This window comes from Bicyclus anynana, chromosome 3 (assembly GCF_947172395.1).
Source record: "Bicyclus anynana chromosome 3, ilBicAnyn1.1, whole genome shotgun sequence".
Taxonomy (NCBI): Eukaryota; Metazoa; Arthropoda; class Insecta; order Lepidoptera; family Nymphalidae; genus Bicyclus; species Bicyclus anynana.
In genome coordinates this window covers 3284108-3305038 of record NC_069085.1, presented here as the reverse complement: position 1 = coordinate 3305038, position 20931 = coordinate 3284108, and the positions used below count along the sequence as shown (strand labels likewise).

The 20931-nt window shown below is 38.7% G+C and overlaps 4 protein-coding genes across 4 annotated transcripts; 3 read left to right on the top strand and 1 right to left on the bottom strand.

Annotated features, from left to right (window-relative positions):
* The first annotated feature begins 55 nt into the window (after nucleotides 1-55).
* LOC112045476 (larval/pupal rigid cuticle protein 66) lies at nucleotides 56-1030 on the top strand. The gene is made up of 2 exons (XM_024081653.2): nucleotides 56-217; nucleotides 560-1030. The coding sequence occupies exons 1-2, from the start codon at nucleotides 206-208 to the stop codon at nucleotides 920-922; spliced, it is 375 nt and encodes a 124-aa protein (XP_023937421.2). The 5' UTR covers nucleotides 56-205; the 3' UTR covers nucleotides 923-1030.
* A 919-nt stretch (nucleotides 1031-1949) lies between these two features.
* On the top strand, nucleotides 1950-3201 carry LOC128199901 (larval cuticle protein A3A-like). The gene is made up of 2 exons (XM_052891289.1): nucleotides 1950-2108; nucleotides 2476-3201. The coding sequence occupies exons 1-2, from the start codon at nucleotides 2097-2099 to the stop codon at nucleotides 3082-3084; spliced, it is 621 nt and encodes a 206-aa protein (XP_052747249.1). The 5' UTR covers nucleotides 1950-2096; the 3' UTR covers nucleotides 3085-3201.
* Nucleotides 3202-5862: 2661 nt separating this feature from the next.
* LOC112045474 (ice-structuring glycoprotein) lies at nucleotides 5863-11811 on the bottom strand. Its single transcript, XM_052891146.1, has 4 exons — nucleotides 11652-11811; nucleotides 10874-11530; nucleotides 6919-6957; nucleotides 5863-6687 (listed from the first exon to the last, which is right to left on the bottom strand). Exons 1-4 carry the CDS (start codon nucleotides 11661-11663, stop codon nucleotides 5956-5958), a joined length of 1440 nt encoding a protein of 479 aa, XP_052747106.1. The 5' UTR covers nucleotides 11664-11811; the 3' UTR covers nucleotides 5863-5955.
* Nucleotides 11812-14580: 2769 nt separating this feature from the next.
* LOC112045484 (larval/pupal rigid cuticle protein 66) lies at nucleotides 14581-15745 on the top strand. The gene is made up of 2 exons (XM_024081663.2): nucleotides 14581-14721; nucleotides 15050-15745. The coding sequence occupies exons 1-2, from the start codon at nucleotides 14710-14712 to the stop codon at nucleotides 15575-15577; spliced, it is 540 nt and encodes a 179-aa protein (XP_023937431.2). The 5' UTR covers nucleotides 14581-14709; the 3' UTR covers nucleotides 15578-15745.
* Nucleotides 15746-20931: the final 5186 nt, after the last annotated feature.

Here is a 20931-nt window from a genome sequence, read left to right as displayed (position 1 = left end):
ATTCGAAGACATACAGAGACAATTCCGAGTGCATCGTCCGAACGGTCTTGACTTTTAGACGTTTCCTGAATTTCTTTTTTATCGAAACAAGTTAAAGTAGAACTGGATCAAACCTTCGACGGGTATATATAGCCGATTAAATGAGGACAAAAGCATCAGTAACAGAAATCATCGACGTAGTCACAACACATCATACTCCAACAAAATGGTTGCGAAGGTAGGTTTAACTCAAATAAGATTTCTAATATCATTAAAACTAAAGAAAATTGTATTTTCCCGAATTCGGAAATTCATAATATTTCGTGAAAGTACCACCCTAGTACTGAATTGTCTTCTACAAAAACATCCGTCGTTTTTATGGCTCCTATAGGCTAACTAAAATTTATTATCTACAAATAAAATCTGTCCTTGTTATAGAAGATTAACAAGGACAGATTTTATCCTCAATACACACTATTTATGCTGACATTAAAGCTCTTGGTCTCTCGTTCTTTTTCATTTGATTACTAAATAAATATATTATGATCATTTTAATAAGTTTAATATATGTTTTTTCCAGTTCGTCATTCTTTTCGCCTTGATGGCCGTCGCCTCTTGCGCTGACTTCTCCAGCTTCTCCTATGGTGTGGCTGATCCCTACACCGGAGACTTCAAGAGCCAAGTGGAGAGCCGTGCCAACAACAACGTTCTCGGACAATACTCCCTCCTGGAGTCTGATGGAACCCGCAGGACAGTCGACTACGCCGCCGGCGCTGGTGGCTTCAACGCTGTCGTCAGGAAAGACCCTGCCCTGGTCGCCGCTGCAGCTCCTCTTTCTTACGCTGCCGCCCCCTACCCTTACGGATACGCTGCTCCCTACGCCTACTCCGGATTCGGCGCCTACCCCTACAACTACGGCTACCCATACGGTCGTTTCTACTAAACCACGGACCTTCATCAGAATCACAGGACCAATAACATCGGTTTCACTCTTAAATCTTAGTGTAAGACCATGTAAATAATGTAGATAAATTAAACCAATGTTCCCCGATATTATTCGTATTATTTTATTTTGACTTACCAAATTATATTTTGTAACTAAAATAGTATTCAAATGCCTACGCTCAAAAGTATTTCGATACTAAGAAACTTAGAAAGCTACAAATTATTAGAGATATTTAGGTCAAACTTGTCTGGAATATTTCTGGAATAGTGAGAATATTTTATTGCTCAAACAATTCTTTTGAATTAAAAATCTCAAATTGAAATTCATTTCGCTCCCGTCCCGTCCTCGTCCTGGGGACAAAATGTATTACTAATCACCTAATAATAAAAAATACTTAGAATTTCGTATACAAACTAGGGTCTTTAAATATCTACCTTTGTTTCATAAAACATCAACCTCCTCTCTTACATAATATTTGCATAAATCACAAGTATGAAAGTGTGTAAGTGTGTAAGTGTGTTTGTTCCTCTTTTACGCTGCGGTTACTGAAGTGATTCGGCAGAAATTTGGAATGGAATTAGATTTTACTCTGCATTAACACATCTTCATTTCACTTTTCATCCCGGAAAAATCCATGGTTCATGATTTGTGAAAAACTGTTTTCTACGCGGATGAAGTCACGGGCGTCCCTTAGTTTCATATAAATTTATTGTCATTATTATTATAATTAATAGTCTTGGAAGAAAAGTACATCCATAGTGATATAATATATTAGTATTGATGTGATACCACAATCAGCAAAATCGTGTAAAATAATTAAGAGAAATACGTACAAAACAATGAACACGAAGGTCACATCTTAAGAAACGGATATTGACTGCCAATAAGTTAATACGGTACAGTTTGCTTTAAACATAATCAGTTCTATTGTCTCGACACAAGTTCCTTTGGCGTGGTCCAGCTGCTGACCGGCGAAGTTCCGCATAGCGTGGTTGTTGACCAACGAAATTGAACTCTGAAAAGCATTCACTTCGAGTGACCTAGAAGGCATGCCTGTCATTTATTTCCTATTAATAGCGCCGAATGATTGTACAGGACTTATATAAAAGCCCTATAGCAGCCAGGACTTATCATTCACAGTCCACTGTGCAGCTAAACCAAACGTTTCAAAATGTCAGCTAAGGTAATAATAGTACCTAACATTTAACTCGGTCATTATTCTGTGGGACACTGCCCTTTGCTGAGAAAATCGTTAAAACTGAATAATTTATTTATATTTGTGTAAATATTAACTATTATTTTGTTTGGCTATGCGTAAGTGAATACAAATGTAACAGAATGTGACAATAGTGATAAAGTGCTGTGATCATTCGAAACTATTGTAAAACTAGTAGACGATCCGCAGTTCACCCGAAGCTCCCGTTCTAGGGGATACAGTATAGCCTGTGACACTTACGAATAGCTTTCCATTGATAAAAGAATTTTAAGACATAACCCAACCTCATAAACTCATTATGTTGATTACTATTAACGTTGTATTTTTTTTACAGTTCGTCGTTGTCGCTTGCTTGGTAGCCGTTGCGCACAGCAGCGCTATCCATGGCGGAGACTACACCAGCTTCTCGTACGGAGTAGCTGACCCCCACACCGGTGACGTCAAGAGCCAGCACGAAACCCGCGTCGGCGGCAACGTCGTTGGCCAATACTCGCTGCTGGAGTCTGACGGAACCCGCCGCACCGTAGACTACGCTGCCGACGACCACTCCGGTTTCAACGCCATCGTGCGCAAAGACCCCGTGTACGCACACGCTCCCGTCGTCGCCGCTCCCGTCGCGCACGCCGCTCCCGTCGTCGCCGCTCCCGTCGCGTACGCCGCTCGCGTTGCCCCCGTTGCGCACGCTGCCCCCGCTGTAGCTTACGCTGCCGGTCCCTCTGTGTCTTACTCCGCGTCCTCTTCCTCCGTCGCTCATGGAGGTTACGCCGCTCCCATCGCCCACGGTGCCGTCGCCGCTCCCCTGGCTTTAGGATACGGTGCTGTTGCCGCTGCTCCCCTGGCCTATGGTCACGGTGCTCTCGCCGCTCCCCTGGCTTTGGGACATGGTGCCGGAGCCTGGGCTCATGGTGCTGCGTACGGAGCGCATGGTCTCGGACACTACTAAACCAACCTCTCGCTATTAGGAATTTATTTATGTACCTATGTAGTTGATAATTATGACGATGGTTATGAATGATGAATGATGAACTTGCTGTGATCAAATAAAAAAATGTGTACAGTATTTACCGTGTATTATTGCAACTTTATTTGTTTAAGCGAATTTTAAATAATACGTTTATTGCTTTTGCCATACTCTGCAAAATTAACTTCTACTCCGTACCTGTTTAATTTAGATAAAATGGAGAGATACAAAATGCAATTAATGTTAATATCAAGACTAGTCAAATTTATTGGTACTCTAAGACAGGAGTAGAGTCCTACAGTTTATTAAATTTACACCCTGACTGGTTTCTAGTTAGTACGTTGTTTCGCTATAATTATCTATTATTTAGACCGGTAACATTGCAAGCAGAATAATAGCCGTAGCCAGAAACTATACCTCTTTCTTGAATAAAACAACAATAATATGATTAAAAGTTAAGAAGTTAGAGCTGGTATTGTTGTATTTATATCTTACTTGTAACTTCCTAAACTTATTTTTCTTATCTCAAGTTTTCTGATAAATAGATTGTAGTTTTGCTCACACTGCAGTTAGTTTTAAGTTATAAGTTCTAGAGTATAGTTAACAAAGAATGAAATATTGTCGAGATGACGAAATCCTATTAACTACTGGACATTCTTAAGAGATAATAATAGTTTTTTTAAAAAGAGAAAATAATCATGTGAAAAATTTGCAAACTGGAAGGGCTTTCTATATTTTTGCAGTCCAGAACCAAATCTCCGTGCGTGGATGATCTCGTCGAAGCGTTCATTAGCTATGAATTTCAACTTACCATCAGGTGGACCATTGTATCTTAGTTCATTAATTATTACCTTAAAAAAAAAAGAAATGTAAATAAATAGAAGCGGCGACATTATCAATTTACTTTGATGTACTTACTTTTGTTGAAATATATTCAGGTTTTTTAACAAGATCAACGAACGCAGTCGCGGGTAAAAACGAGTTTTGCCATAACAACTCTAGAATCATGTTTTTATTGGTTATGCGGTTTATGTGACCTTGGAACTCGAACAATTTTTGTACTTATATTGAAAAGTAATAAGTATCCTGACGTTAATGATTTGTAAATAATTTTATTTAGTATCGAAAACGATCACTGCAAGTTGTGATGAACTGTCTTGCGTAGTTGATAGATATAGAAGAGCGATTCTGAGTTAGATTCATTGCTCTGTTTAATTTTCCGTTTCGCTTATATTAGGGCTTTGGCTTTGCTTGCACAAAATCGATAATATTGTCATCGTGTAAATATGGAAGGTACATAAAGTGGTACTTCACGGAGTAAGTCGCCAATATGTCAGTATTATTTCCTTAGGGGCAACCTTGCCCAGCATATTACTATATCACACTAATATTATAAAGGCGTAAGTTTGTGTGCAAGTGCGTGTGTGTATGCCTTTATAATAATAGTGAAGAAATAAGAATTCAGTAGACACAGCGTAAAGGACGAACAAACATACTCATATTTGTTCCTCCTTTACGGTTACTGAAGCGATTAGGCTGAAATTTGGAATGGAACTAGAATTTACTCTGGCTTAACACATAGGCTACTTTTCATCCCGGAAAAGGCTATGCTTCCCGCGGGATTTTCGAAAAACTGAATTTCATACGGACGAAGTTGCGGGCATTCGCTAGTTATCAATAATATTGAGTGCTACCGACATTTCTACTGCCAAGTTGTACCACCATGCGATTGTTTTAGCGTTCCGGAACATAATAAATTTTAGTATATAGTCGTATAATAATGGGTCTTGTATGATGCCGTGCAAACTAGCCAAAGATAGGAGATACTAAGACCTAATCGTAACTTTTCAAGTGAGACCGTCAAGCATTAATTTGATAAAGAATAAAAAAATGCTCAGTGCAATATAGGACCAATTTTATTATTATGATAGACTAGCTGATGCCGCGCGGTTTCACCCGCGTGGTTCCCGTTCCCGTAAGAATACCGAGATAATATATAGCCTATAGCCTTTCTCGATAAATGGGCTATCTAACACTGAAAGTATTTTTCAAATCGGACCAGTAATACCTGAGATTAGCGCGTTCAATCAAACAAACAAACAAACCAACTCTTCAGCTTTATAATATTAGTATAGATGTTAACTTTTATTAAAAGCTTCAAAATAATTAACTATTAAAATCCCAAGCCTTTAATTTTAACAAATCAGTAGTGCTACAAAAATGCCTAGCACAGAACTGCACTGATCTATTTATTTCTCTAATTGGAGATCATAGCAATCAGTCGGAAGGCCTTTACCGGAATACTATAGATACCTAAGTATACCTATTAATTATAAGTATGTCGATACATAGCTATACGAAGATATATTTAATAGTCTTAATAATTTATTTTTTTTATAAATAAATAAATATACTTAAACAATACACATCACTATCTAGCCCCAAAGTAAGCATACAGAGCAGCTTGTGTTATGGGTACTAAGATAGTTTATATTATAATATTCATATACATTTATATACTACATATAAATACTTATATAATGTTTAAATACACACAGACACTGGAAAAAACCCATATTCATCACACAAATATTTTCCAGTTGTGGGAATCGAACCCACGGCCGTGGATGCAGAAAGCAGGGTCACTACCCACTGCGCCACACGACCGTCAAAAATATATATATAAATCATAAAAATATATTGAATTCAATTCTTTAATGTCTTTTAATATTTGAGGATAATTTATTTATTAAAACCAAATTTATTTAATATCGATATCGTTTTATTTCACAACATTATTCATACTCGTATTTACAAAAATCACAGCACTCAGACGTATTTTTAAATAATAATTTACCAACCAACACGGGCAGCACCGTGGGCACCGTAACCTGCGGCGTTTCCGTAAGCTACGGGGGCGGCATTGGCGGCGTATCCCCAGGAAGCGACGGGAGCAGCGGCAGCGTATCCCCAAGACGCGGCGGGAGCGGCGGCGACGGCAGGGGCAGAGACGACAGCGGGAGCGGCAGCTACAGCGCGGGCGGCGTATCCCCAAGAAGCAGCGGGAGCAGCAACAACGGCGGGAGCAGCGGCTACTGCGCGGGCAGCGTATCCCCAGGACGCGGCGGGAGCGGCAGCGATGGCAGGAGCAGCGGCGACGGTGCGGGCGGCGTATCCCCAGGACGCGGCGGGGGCAGCGACGACAGCGGGAGCGGCGGCAACGGTGCGGGCGGCGTATCCCCAGGACGCGGCGGGGGCAGCGACGACAGCGGGAGCGGCGGCAACGGTGCGGGCGGCGTATCCCCAAGCAGCGGGTGCGGCGGCAACAGCAGGAGCGGCGATCACAGCTGGGTCCCTACGTACAACAGCGTTGAAGCCATTGTGTGCGTCGGCAGCGTAGTCGACTGTGCGGCGGGTGCCGTCGGACTCCAGCAGGGAGTATTGTCCGACCACGTTGTTGCCGACGCGGTTCTCGGTCTGGCTCTTCACATCGCCGGTGTGGGGGTCCGACACGCCGTAGGAGAAGCTGCTGCTGCTGTAGCCGCTAGCGTTGGCGACCGCTACACAGAGAGCGAGGACTACGAACTGAAAATGAGAATAATTCAATATTTTATTGGACTTTCTGTATTAAAGAAAAATACATATTTTATATTTCAGTCAGAACAAGTAAGCATCAAATGCAATACGCAATAAACATAATATAGTTTATAATAATAGAATCTAACAACAATCAATTTTAATCGAGTTAAAACAATTTAGTTTAATTTAAAAACGATTTATTATTAAATTGTTAAGTGTTAAATAGTAATTTAATACCTTAGATGCCATTGTTGATGTGTTTTTGTCGAGTGTTAACTATGACTGATTATAGGTTTCAAATTAAGACTATTTATATATTGGCACAAAGGCTATAGTTTAGGAACAAGGCAGGAAGTAAACACACTGTATACACTACCATATGCAAAATTAAATCTTAATGAAGAGAATGTATACAGTACAAGTTTGTAAGGTTTTAGTATTTGCATAAACTAATCAATTCTATTATAAAATATTAATCTGTATCTATATTTAGAAAACTAAAACCGAATTGGATTTGATTTAAAACAGCATCTGATTCTTATTTTTTGGTTACCAAAAATTGATTGATTTTAATGATTTTCTTGTTTTATTATTGAACTCTTAAATATGACTTGAAAATGAATTGAATAAAAACCCGATTGCATTAAAAACAAACTACAAAAATTAATCTAGTTTCATCTTGACATTATGTAGTAATATTTAGGTAGTTTATGTTCACATAGTCGAGTTACCAGATTTATAAAAGTTAATAACCATATGAAGCTGAGACTCACCACGTTATACCAATCCGGGTTAGGGAGATTAGGGTGAAATGTTTAATAATTACTTCACGATTACCATTATAGTAGAAAATCCGTATTACAAACCCTTCACCCATCTGTTTAATGAATGAAAAGTGTTTTATATAAGATATAATCTTATATAAGGACGTTAAAAAATATATTGCGAGTAGGTGCCTCAGAAACCCCTGGCCAAACTATCATTTATAATTGTAAATAATAGTTTTACCAGTTTCTAGGAAGAAAGACAAGCTCAGTATACCATAGCCCGTTCTAGGACTTGAACTTAGGACATTTTTTTTTTTATTCTTTACAAGTTAGCCCTTGACTAAAATCTCACCTGATGGTAAGTGATGATGCAGTCTAAGATGGAAGCGGGCTAACTTGTTAGGAGGAGGATGAAAATCCACACCCCTTTCGGTTTCTACACGTGTTTCTACACATTGTGTTCCGAAGACGCGTGGCTAACCACTGGACAAGTTAATTCTTCGGAACATATAGAAATTAAGTTCATCATCATTACAACCGCAGAACGTAAAGCACTTAAGTTACACTATCACAACAGATAATTTTTTAGTTTGCCAAAAAATTTATCCGAATCATTTTACCGCGGCTAGTTACCTCAACTGGTAACAGAAGACGACCTCCGTGGCGCAGTGGTAGTTGTATGCGCGGTGGATTTACAAGACGGAGGTCCTGGGTTCGATCCCCGGCTGGGCCGATTGAGGTTTTCTTAATTGGTCCAGGTCTGGCTGGTGGGAGGCTTAGGCCGTGGCTAGTTACCACCCTACCCACAAAGACGTACCGCCAAGATTTAGCGTTCCGGTACGATGTCGTGTAGAAACCAAAAGGAGTGTGGATTTTCATCCTACTCCTAACAAATTAGCCTGCTTCCATCTTAGATTGCATCATCACTTACCATCAGGTGAGATTGCAGTCAAGGGCTAACTTGTAAATAATAAAAAAAAACGAGCGGTGGCTCAGTTTGTGTTGATAGGATTAGCCTGGCTGTGCAGTGCGGAAATTCAGCCAGTATTCTTGTCACCATTCCACGTGGGCATGATTTGTATAGTTATTAGGATAAGTTAAGTACCTTATTGAATTTTTTTTTATCCGAAAATGCCTGGTTCTTCATTATCAACCAAAGTTAACGTTTAACTAGCCGTAGAGGGCCAGAGGGCCAGTGCATTTTTAAGTCTGATGATAATGATGAGGATCGGCGCCGACGGCTCAACGTTCTCTCCTAGGCGCGGAAATATAACACCAACACCAGCATCTCCGTGCTGTGAATTCTAACTGAATTTTTTTTGGAAGAAAGAAAAGCTTATTGTATTTAAAGCTTAGTATTACATTGCCCATTAAGAGCCGTGATATCCCAGTAGATATGACCTCTGCCTCTGTTTCCGGAGGGTGTAGGTTCGAATCCGGTTCGGGGCATGCACCTCCAACTTTTCAGTTATGTGCATTTTAAGAAATTAAATATCACGTGTTTCAAACGGTGAAGGAAAAACATCGTCACGAAACCTACATACCAGAGAATTTCTTAATTCTGTGCGTATGTGAAGTCTGCCAATCCGCATTGAGCCAGCGTGGTGGACTATTGGCCTAACCCCTCTCATTCTGAGAATAGACTCGAGCTCAGTAGTGACCCGAATATACCAAGTGACAATGAGCGCCGTTAAGACATTAGTGCGGCGTCTGGGGACTTCTTTCATGAAAAGGACTTTGTTACTTAAAATATTTAATATCTATCAATTTACCAATTATATTTCAACATAACTTTCCATTCAAGGATCTATGGTAGATTTTTTTTTAAATTGCTTTAAAATTGATTAGATTTTTACTTAACAGATAGTTAAACATTTTTTTATGAATAAGTAATTTGAAAAATTAATAACTTTCATATCTATTATGAAATTAGTGCTACAAAAAGTTAAACTTTGTACGAGTATAATAAAATTAACAGTATTATTTTCCTGATCCTAAGGACCTGAAAAATGACTTGTGGAAATCTAGGGATCTGTGCACCAAACATCACGATACTGAGCCACCTGCATCCAGCGAATCCCTGCGACTCGCTTGATGTCGTCAGTCCACCTGGTGGGGGGTCGGCCAACTCACATTCCAGCACTTTGGGACCCCAACGTCCATCAGCTCTTCGAACTATGTGCCCCGCCTATTGCCACTTCAGCTTCGCAACTCGTTGAGCTATGTCGGTGACTTTGGTTCTTCTGCGGATCTCCTCATTTCTGGTTCGATCACGCAAAGATACTCCTAACATAGCTCGTTCCATCGCTCGCTGTGTGACTCTGAGCCTTCTTATGAGGCCCATAGTTAGCGACCAAGTCTCGGAACCATAGGTCATCACTAGCAACACGCACTTAATTTACATACTCATGCCTAATTACAATTTTGAAAGAAAGAAAGAAAATTTTCTAAGAAGATTTTCTAGTAGTAATAGTCTCTGCGGTAAACCGCGGACGGACGGACGATGGCAAAACTATAATGGTTCCCCTTGTGGACTACGGAACCCTAAAAACAAAAGTTCCGTATTTGTAATATCAGTTAGATATGTTTTAAATGAAAATTAAATTAATATGAAAAATGAATGAATGTTCATCAATAATATTTTAATTGATGAAAACTCAGAAATAACATAACTTTGGTGAATAGACATTCGAAATTGGCGAATGCACAATTATTATATTAGTAATTGGAGGTTTTAGCATTCTACCGAAACGCTAATGGGTCCCTTCCCAAAGCGATACCTAATTAGTCATAAATTTATAGAATGTCCTAGGATTGCAATAAATAAATAATAAATATTTTTCATCTTCTAAACAGATATAGAGATCTACGAAATTTTATAAAAATTGAGAGTTTTTCAGCCCATGTTCTTTATTATTATAAAAAACTAGCTGACACCGCGCGGTTTTGTCCGCGTGGTTCTCGTTCCTATGAATAGGAATACGAGGATAATATATAGACTATAGCCTTCCTCCATAAATGTGCTATCTAACAATAAAATATTTTTTTCAAATCGGACCAGTAGTTCCTGAGATTAGCGCGTTTAACAAACAAACAAATATCTAGCTATTGGCTTTGGAAGATGGCAAACCGTAACCGTAACCGTGTACGTCTTAAATCGTCCGAAAATATGCGTACCTACTATATAAATTTCATACTGGTATATAATAAACAGGGCCTGATCCTCACATGAACTTCTCTTTACATAGTATGCTATATTTTGGTACAACAAGCCTATTCCTATAGGTATATATTTTTATGTTTTTGAATTTAAATAAGTAAAACAAAATGTATTATATATTATTTGATAATGTTTATTTCGCAATTATTTATACTCGTATTTACAAAAATCACAGCACTTCGACGTAGGTCTAGTTAATAAATTACCAGGCACCGTGGGCTCCGTAGCCGACAGCACCGGCGAGGGGAGCGACAGCGGCTCCGTAGGCAACGGGAGCGGCGCGGGCGGCGTATCCCCAGGAAGCGACGGGAGCGGCGGCGACGGCGGGAGCACCGTATCCCCAAGACGCGGCGGGAGCAGCGGCTACGGTGCGGGCGGCGTATCCCCAAGCGGCGGGAGCGGCGGCGACAGCGGGGGCAGCGACGACAGCGGGGGCGGCAGCGACGACAGCGGGGGAGGCGGCTACAGTGCGGGCGGCGTATCCCCAAGCGGCGGGAGCGGCGGCAACAGCGGGAGCAGCGACGACGGCAGGTCCAGCGGCAACAGTGCGCGCGGCGTATCCCCAAGCGGCGGGAGCGGCGGCAACAGCAGGGGCGGCGACGACGGCGGGAGCGGCGATTACGGCTGGGTCTTTACGCACAACAGCGTTGAAGCCGTTGTGTGCGTCGGCGGCGTAGTCGACGGTGCGGCGGGTGCCGTCGGACTCCAGCAGGGAGTATTGTCCGACCACGCTGTTGCCAACGCGGTTCTCGGTCTGGCTCTTCACATCGCCGGTGTGGGGGTCCGACACTCCGTAGGAGAAGCTGCTGCTGCTGTAACCGCTGGCGTGAGCGACCGCTACGCAGAGAGCGAGGACTACGAACTGAAAAAAAAATTGCAACTGTTAAAATTACATACCAACAAATATATTCAATGACTGTTTTTATCTTAGGTTTCAATTAATCATGTTGGTAATTATTTTAAAACATTATTTTAATAATTACCTTAGATGCCATTGTTGTTGTGGTTATTGTCGAGTTCTGACTGTGACTGATTATTGAGCTCAGATTAACACTATTTATATCAGCAGTGAGTTTGGGGACAGGTCAGGAAGTAGGTACACTATGTATTTATTTAGGTTCGCTCGAATATGCGAAATGAAATCTTAATAAAGTGAATGTATACAGTACAAGTTCGTTAGTCGCCATGATTGGTTCAATCTATTAAAATAATAAAGGTCATACGATTAGATTTTATTAATACGTTTAAAATATTTGTGTAGAAATTGCAACTTTCTAGTTTTGTAAAATGAAAAATAAATTAGATTCTGAAATTAGGAAAATGCTCTTGGTAATTGTAAGTACGGAATTAAAAACAAAATTAAGTTTTAACGCCGTCTTTCACCTAAATCATAGGAATTAGAAAATAACTAGATGTAATATAAGGCAAGGTGCTGGTGTGTGTGATGCTATAGAAACAAAGGCAACTAACTATATACAGCCAACGAAAGTATTATTGTTATCTTTGGTCACACAGAAAAAAGGAAAAAGACTATTATACATTATACAATTATTAAGACTATTATATACAATTATACAATTTTACCAATTTGTGGTCATTCATATACGAATTCACACTTGTAAAATTCCTTATTAAAGTTTTTCACTATAAAGATAAATAGTTTTGATATGCTTTTCACTATAAAGATAAATAATTTTGATATGCTTTTCGCATATCAAAATTATTTATTTTGCTATCGCGAAGGATAACAATATAAATAAATCATTATATATACCGCCATTTCTCGGTCGCCAGAACCTCGTCGGGTCATATGCAGGGTGCACCATGAGCAGGCTGACTGGCACTAGCCCCCTTATACACCAGTGTTGGTCGATTGACGAAATCCAGCGAGTCGGAGATATTCGCTCTAAGCAGGATCGTGATGTTTGGAAGTCCCTGCGAAAGGCCTATGTCCTACAGTGGACATCCATCGGCTGATATGCTGATGATGAAATAAATACTGAAGTTATGTTTTTTCAAGTTGATAACTATCACTCCATTCCAAGTAAGTGAATGTTACAATCACAAGTACAGCGATGCGGTGCTTCAGTTAGATCACTGAACAGTTAAACTATTGTCTCTTAAATTAATTAGACTTTTTGATAAAAATCGTCGTCTTAGCAATGAATGTAGCAATTTTAGTTTACGTTTTATACCATTTCATTCTCTTGGCTTTGCTCGTACTTTCCACAAAATCTAGTAATTAATGTACAGGCTTTAATCAAACATATATTTTTCTATATTTTTAAAGATGTACAGATAACCTAGCGTTTTAATAATATTTCCATGCACGTGATTTCGTGAGTTTCGCAAGTGTGCATGCATCAAACCGCATTGGCTAAAAAAATTATAAATTATTATTAAAAAATTATTTATAATTAAAACCGCATTCCCCAAAAATATTATAAATTATTTTTCCCTAATAAATATTTTCTTTTACAATATTTCCATTTTTATTATCATAATTTTATTACATAAATGATATGTAAAGATAATATTATTATCTTTACATATCATTCCTCAGGGTTGTAAAGGTAAACAGACATACGGACTGTGGACTAGTAGGGTAGTGAGTCCACAGAATACATTTGTGTATTTTTGTAATTTTTGGCTGGTGGGAGGCTTCGGCCGTGGCTAGTTACACCCTACCGACAAAGACGTACCGCCAAGCGATTTAGCGTTCCGGTACGATGTCGTGTAGAAACCGAAAGGGGCGTGGATTTTCATCCTCCTCCTAACAAATTAGTCCGCTTCCATCTTAGATTGCATCATCACTTACCATCAAGTGTGATTGTAATCAAGGGCTAACTTGTAAAGAATAAAAAAAAAATACATATGGGCTGTGGACTAACTTTATTTTCAAATATAAAACTTTGAACTGTTTATTATTTAAAAGTACTTACGCAAACAAATTAACCTTGAACTGGCGAGAGTGTAATTCGCATAAGCCACCGAATAACTTTCCTTCATAACGCCCATAATTTCTTACGTTAGTTTCTGAACTAATTTCATCAGCAATGTAAATTGCACGCGCGAGCCGCGCTTATTAGTTGCTAGGTCCACAACAAACTATCTTTATGCACTATATAATGAGAGTGATAGCTAGATATTCCTAATTTTATAAAAGCTAAAAGATTGCCCAAGCCCATTGTTTTACTACGGTAGGCAAATATGATATTTAGACCATGGTTGCTTTGGGAGCTGGTAGCTTATTGATGTTTCAAACTCGTCTTAAAACACCGGTAATATTTTAAGGATTGTAGAATCTTTTATCATTTCTAAATTAAAATAAAAAATATTTAAAGGACAAAGCACAAAAATAAATCATGTCATCATCATAGATTTGTAAAACAATTATTAAAAAATGTTAAATTCTATTTTTATATCATCATCATCATTATCAACCCATATTTGGCTCACTGCTGAGCTCGAGTCTCCTCTCAGAATCAGAGGGGTTAGGCCAATAGTCCACCACACTGGCCCAATGCAGATTGGCAGACTTCACACACGCAGAGAATTAAGAAGAATTCTCTGGTACGCAGGTTTCCTCACGTTGTTTTCCTTCACCGTTTGAGACACGTGATATTTAAATTTTTAAAATGTACACAACTGAAAAGTTGGAGGTGCATGCCCCGGACCGGATTCGTACCTACACCCTCTGGAATCGGAGGCAGAGGTCATATTCACTGGGCTATCACGGCAATTAAATACGCGTATATAAGTATGTTTTTATGTACGCGTATTTAATTGGCACGGAACAAAAAAAACATTCACAAAAGTTCATTCATAGCGTGATACGAGATGTTGCAATCTACACCCCGTAGCAGAAGGTCCGACGAGTGTAAACAAATATTACTCTTACATTCACCGCACTACGATACAAGTTTCATATCCTGCTCTGTCTCCAATCCTAGCGTCCGTACTCGCTTTACTTATATATAAATAGTACAAATTGGTGGAACAAATCAGTTGCACTCTACAGTCGACACTAACACACCTACAATGACTTCAAAGGTATATTTTAATGAAATATATTTCACAATTTTTGTAATAGGGAGTAGTTAAAGTTGCTAGACCAGAAAATGTTAGATGTTCAAAGTAACGAAATTCATTATATAGAAACAATACATTTCTTTAGTACTACTTTACTATGAGTAAGGTTTAGGGATGATTGACCTGAATTTTGGCTCCAACCCGAAAATAAGTAGAATTTGACGTTGTACAATTTGTATTTTATCCCGTTAAACATAAAAAAAATCATAAATTGTAAATTATAGGAAATAATTTTGATAATAATGTTTCTAGTGGGTTAAAATAATGAATCTTTTTTTATCTATTACAGTTTGTAGTATTCGCTGCCTTGGTAGCCGTAGCCCAAGCCAGCAGTGGTTACAGCAGCTTCTCCTATGGAGTGGCCGATCCCCACACCGGCGATGTGAAGAGCCAGCAAGAGACCCGCGTCGGCGACAACGTGGTCGGACAATACTCCCTGCTGGAGTCCGACGGCACCCGCCGCACCGTCGACTACGCCGCCGACGCACACAACGGCTTCAACGCTGTTGTGCGTAAAGACCCAGCTGTGATCGCCGCTCCCGCCGTCGTCGCCGCTCCCGCCTACGCCGCTGCTCCCGTCGTCGCCTCTGCCTACGCCGCCCCTCTTGCCCGCGCTGCCATCGCTCCCGTCGCTTCCCTGGGCTACTCCGCCGGCATTGCCGCCGCTCCCCTGGCCTACGGTGCTGCCCTCAACTACGGTGCCGCCGCTCCCCTCGCTTACGGCGCCGCTCCCCTGGCCTACAACGCGTACGCCGCCGCTCCTCTCGCCGCCGGCTACGGTGCCGGTCTCGGTTACGCTGGTCGTCTTGGCTGGTAAACTGTTGACAGGAACTTAGTAACGATTAGACGATAAGGTGTTATGTTGAGGCAGTCAGCTCTTTCAATGATCCAAAGAACCTCAACACAATAAAGAGGCATACTTTTACACGTGTAAATATTATATTATGGACAAAAAATTTCAAATAAAATTCTTTAAACTTTTAAATCTATATTTAATTTTATTCCTTATTCATATCTATCTAAAAGTGGCTCGCGATGTATTGAAGATTTTTACACCTCTCTTGTAAGCGGAACTTTATTACGAACACAATATTTTAGAACCAAATGTGAATAGTTCACTATGTGAAATATTTATCAACAAACGAATTAAGAATAATGGTAGATACGTCATTTCATACCTATTATTATTTAAAATTGTAAATTTACTTTTTATAAAATGTTATTCAAAAGAACTTATTTAACTAAGTCTAAAATTTTTCTAAAGTTAATTAGCACATCATTTGATTGAATTTGAGGAACAAGTCAACTTAAAACCAGAGACTTTGGCTTTAGTATTAATATAAATTAATCAAATTATTTTAGTGAAAACAGAGTAACAAACACATAATTGTACAATTAAATGCAAAAGAAGTATTACTACATTTTGATTGCTTAAATTTAAAATATTCAGCCTGCGTGTTATTTCTCATAATCTGCATATAAAAAATATTATTTGCTTATCTTACCTTTGATGTATAACCAGCATACGCAAAATAAGGGACTTCAGTGAAATCACTTCGAAGTCGATGCTTTTATTTAATATTTCTGTACCGTAAATTTCTTTATTTTATTAACTCACGAAAATTTTACAAGCAGTAGTAGGTATTTGTATATATCTACCGATTATCACGAATACTAATTATTGAAAAGCAGACACTATCTACCTGTATTTCAGTTTATGTAGAAAGAAATTTCAAAGCTATTTTAGCTTCCCAGTATACATATACGCAGTCGCAGTCGAAGTATCTACGTCTGCACTAGCCACGAAGCCTATCACTAGAATAGAACAGAACTTGTTGCGTTCTAAATGATTTTTTAACCGAGTCTTATAATATTTTCATCTAACATGTAATATCTTATATTTACAATATCTAATAATCCTCAGTGCCTGAAAACAAAATTTTAAATAAGCGCAGTATTGTTATTATATATAATTAGTATTGTTATACCTACAGTGCGTGTTGCCAGTGATGACCTATGGTTCCGAGACTTGGTCGCTAACTATGGGCCTCATAAGAAGGCTCAGAGTCACACAGCGGGCGATGGAACGAGCTATGCTCGGAGTATCTCTGCATGATCAAATCAGAAATGAGGAGAACCGCAGAAGAACCAAAGTCACCGACATAGTTCAACAATTTGCGAAGGTGAAGTGGCAATGGGCGCGGCACATAATTCGAAGAGGTGATGAACGTTGGGATCCCAAGGCGCTGGAATGGTGACTCCGCACACAGGGTTTCGCTGTATACAGGCAGCTCAGGATCGTGATGTTTGGAAGTCCCTACAAAAGGCATTTGTCCTGCAGTGGACGTCCATAGGCTGATATGATGATGATGATGAAAGAAAAAATACTAGTTAGAATATTGCTAAAAATTTCGAAGATTTTCAAATGTAAACTTCAACTTCACTTCACATTTAAAATCACAAATATATAAAATGAAATGTTTGTATATTTGTCTTCTAATATGCCTTTACGCTATTCATGCTATTTTGATCAAACTTTGGCAAGTTGTTTTGCATACGCCCGCCGTTCTTGGCCTCAATCATTTCCATGGCATTTCAACGCATATCCGAAACGGATATAGAGAATTATATAACGTAAGTATAGAATATATTACAAAACATCATTATTCTGCAATATTTATACTATGAATAAACCAATTGGGGTTAATACTCTGCAGAATTACAAACGGACACAAGAATAACTAAAAAAAAATAAACCGACTTCAATTGGTCTTAACTCTCAATCTTAAAACTATACACATAAACCTACTCCTAATTATCACTGTTATTTATGTTGTATCCAGTATCCCTTTCTTATATGGGGAAATCCTCATGGATACACGGAAGGCGAAAAGACTTCGACTCGTCGCCTGATGACTGGACCACGGGAACATTTCGTAAGCCACCGCAACCCAACGAACTACACTCCCCAATAAAGCTCCCTTCTAGTTTTGTTGAAAGTGCATTAGGAACACTGATAGTGTCAACAAGACTTATCTCCATTGGGCGACAGATTCAAGGCAGAATATCCCTAGTCCAGTCTTAAAAATTGTAATTTAAATGTAGTCTTTGAGATGCGGGGACACAAATACGCAGAAGCTGCATTATATGCATATTCAAGAACTGGGCAATTCTTCACACTTACGGTCAAATTGATAGACTCCCTTTTTTTGGTTGTTTAAAAATAGTTTAAAAGTGAAATGATGCTCTGTTTACTATGCAATGTCACTCAAATGTTTGGCATTTGTTACCCATATTATCTAGTTACAAGTGGTTCTGAAAAGTTTTTAAAGAAGAAATAATATATTGCAAGCCTTATAGTTTGTGCCGGTTTTTGTGAAACGATTTGGATGAAATTTCTAGTGCGTCACCAGCCAAACATACAGCTTGTAGACCAGAATCTCAAATGTTACCACCGAGATTCTGGCTTTCGGATCTATACCCGTAGGAGGATGCGGGGTTAAGTAAACAAAAAAAACACTTTTACAGTAATCACCGGTATTTGGCTTCTATATTTTTAGATGAACCTTTTTTTTACAATATAAAAGTAATGCTAAACCCTTGAGAAACCCTAAAAGGACAAAATATTAATGGGTTAAATTACATAAAAAAAAACCAGGTTTCCTAAATGTTAAGTTACTTTGTACATACTTTGTAAATAAACAGTGGTTATCTCAAATATTTGTTTTATTATACCAATCCTTGGGGATTAGATGGTGTCGATATAGCGTTTGGATTTTTGTTGACCAAACCACTGCCACGGCTAGGTATTTAAAGTGGGTCCGTCGAACAACGCACTAGAAGTTATGAATTCACATCGCTACCAGCCAAATCCACAAGGATGATTCCATTTAAGTTCGCTTAGCAATTACACACGTTTATACTAAAGGGACAACAAACACGTTGCATTTTAAACACTCACGAAAGAGGTCTAGTTATCTCTAAATCTTATTGTAATCTGAACGGTATATCCGAATCACCACCAACAATTAATGTAACGCATCCTTTTAAAAAAACAATATATAAAAAATAGAAGTTTTAGCATGACTCCATTTAACAAAAGAAAGAATAGGTACGACCTGACGTTTATGATGGAAGCTGACACCACGCGGTCGCTGACCTTGCTGTTGCATTCATCCGTCCGTCATTTTGTCTGGCGGCCAGCGAACCTCCAAGATTTACGCCGCTAACAGCATGCTACTCGACGCGTGCAAATGATTAAATGTAATAGTCAACTCAGGTTCCATAAAAATGTTCCAAGAATGACCAAAGGTTTCAGAACCGGCGTTTCAAATGTCTACAACCAATCTACGTTTCTACATAATAACGTGGTTGTATTAAGAAGAAGTGTGATTACATTAGGTCACGTATATAGGTTAGGTTAAGTTCAGAATATATTACATTCCCATCCTGTAACAAAATACAGAGGTTAGCACATGTCACTAAAGTTTGACCTACGCCGGACAAAGAAAAAAACAATTTCAACCGAGTACCTTAAAAGGATATCCCGCCCTAGTTCCCAGTAGGTAGCCATCTTAACATCTCACGGGAAATTTTTATGGTTGACCGGAACTGCAAGAATTTGTCTCTTTAGCACAACAAAATTCGATAATCACGAATGCTAACCAAATATAAATTCGAGTCTTACCAAGTATCTTACATCACTGCCTCTAAGTAAATTTAATGTTTTGGAAAGTCAACTACATGTCTCCAAATTTCAGCCAGCCAAAAGAAAAAACTCGAACGTGCCCGAGTATATAACGAGAAGATAACGGGACTTTCTTCATAAAAAACCTCACCAATAGCAAAGCTATAAAGTTACCGATTCATCTTTCTTACAGAGTACAATCAACAAATTGCACAGATAATATGTGACATTTGTTTTTAAAGTCGGTTTCGGATTCCATACCTTTCGTTACTTGTGGAATACCTCTAACCATATATTAAGTCTATATACAGATTATAAAGCTCCAACTACTTGTCCATATTTATTTGTCTGAGCACTTTAATATAAGCGCCATCTAGCAGCGAACCTCGTAATCTCTACGACATTCATCGATGTCGCTGCCTTTCGAAACAAACCTAGAGATTCCAAATTTGACCACCCAAAATTAAAATCCACGACGTTACAATACCCCCCAAAATAGTAGAAGTTTTTTGCTACCAAAAAACTTTCGCTGCCCTCAGCGCTCTAAGAAGCAATCATCTGTAACGACGTTATAAAAAAAAAAAAAAACACTCTATGCTAACACTGATAATGGAATAAAACACTCATCTAAACTACATAAAGAAAATATAAGTAAAAGAAAAAAAAAATATATATACCTAAATACCGATGATACCTAAAATTAAACTATAACTAACGTTGATGTAGATACTTGTTCCGGTTTCCCTTTGCTGTAACAAAAATGCCTGGTTCTATTTTACATCTTGAATTTATACTCTCATAAAATAATAGCAAACATAATAACTCTATCTATTTTTGCTCGTCGGCAACTAATAACAATAATTTCCGGCTACCTATTATAATGTTAGGTTCAATCACCTAAATTATTCACTATCTTCTTTAAACTACGCCCACCTAACTCTATAAGAAATTCTAAAACTAAACAACACTACTGGAGAATAACTTATGAAAATATCATAAACGATCTTGTTGCTTCATGCAGCTTGATCTAACACAGCCTATTTCAAACTGTAATACATGTTATCACTATACCATATACCAACATGGGACTGAGTCTCCATGTGAAATGAGTTCATATGACTCCATAATAAATGCCCAGAGTCTGGGAATAATTCCTAGCACAACGATTGCTAACAGATCTCTGGGAACAAAGCGTCTCTGTGTTAAACACAGCACAGTAAATATCTCACGAACTATATTTTGTTCATAGCGTGATAATAATATTTCTCTAATCACCTTTCAGGAATTTCCGACTAACCCAATCCAACTTGATCCATCCATTTCTAATACACACCTACCTCATCATTTATACTGACCTTTCATTCATCACTCTATCAAACTGTAGTAACCTATTTGTATTTATAAGTGTACTTTACCATTCTTCTTGTGTGTTTAAGTACCTAACTTAGTATTTATACACTTTATGGACGAATATATGAGTTAGT

What these genes read in the sequence shown, in the direction of transcription:
- LOC112045474 (XM_052891146.1), bottom strand. An exon ending in ACGGAGCCCACGGTGCCTGG is followed by an intron (nt 6,958 to 10,873) that starts TAATTTATTAAC and finishes AATCAGTCATAG; the next exon opens with TTAACACTCGACAAAAACAC. An exon ending in CATCAACAATGGCATCTAAG is followed by an intron (nt 6,688 to 6,918) that starts GTATTAAATTAC and finishes TCTCATTTTCAG; the next exon opens with TTCGTAGTCCTCGCTCTCTG.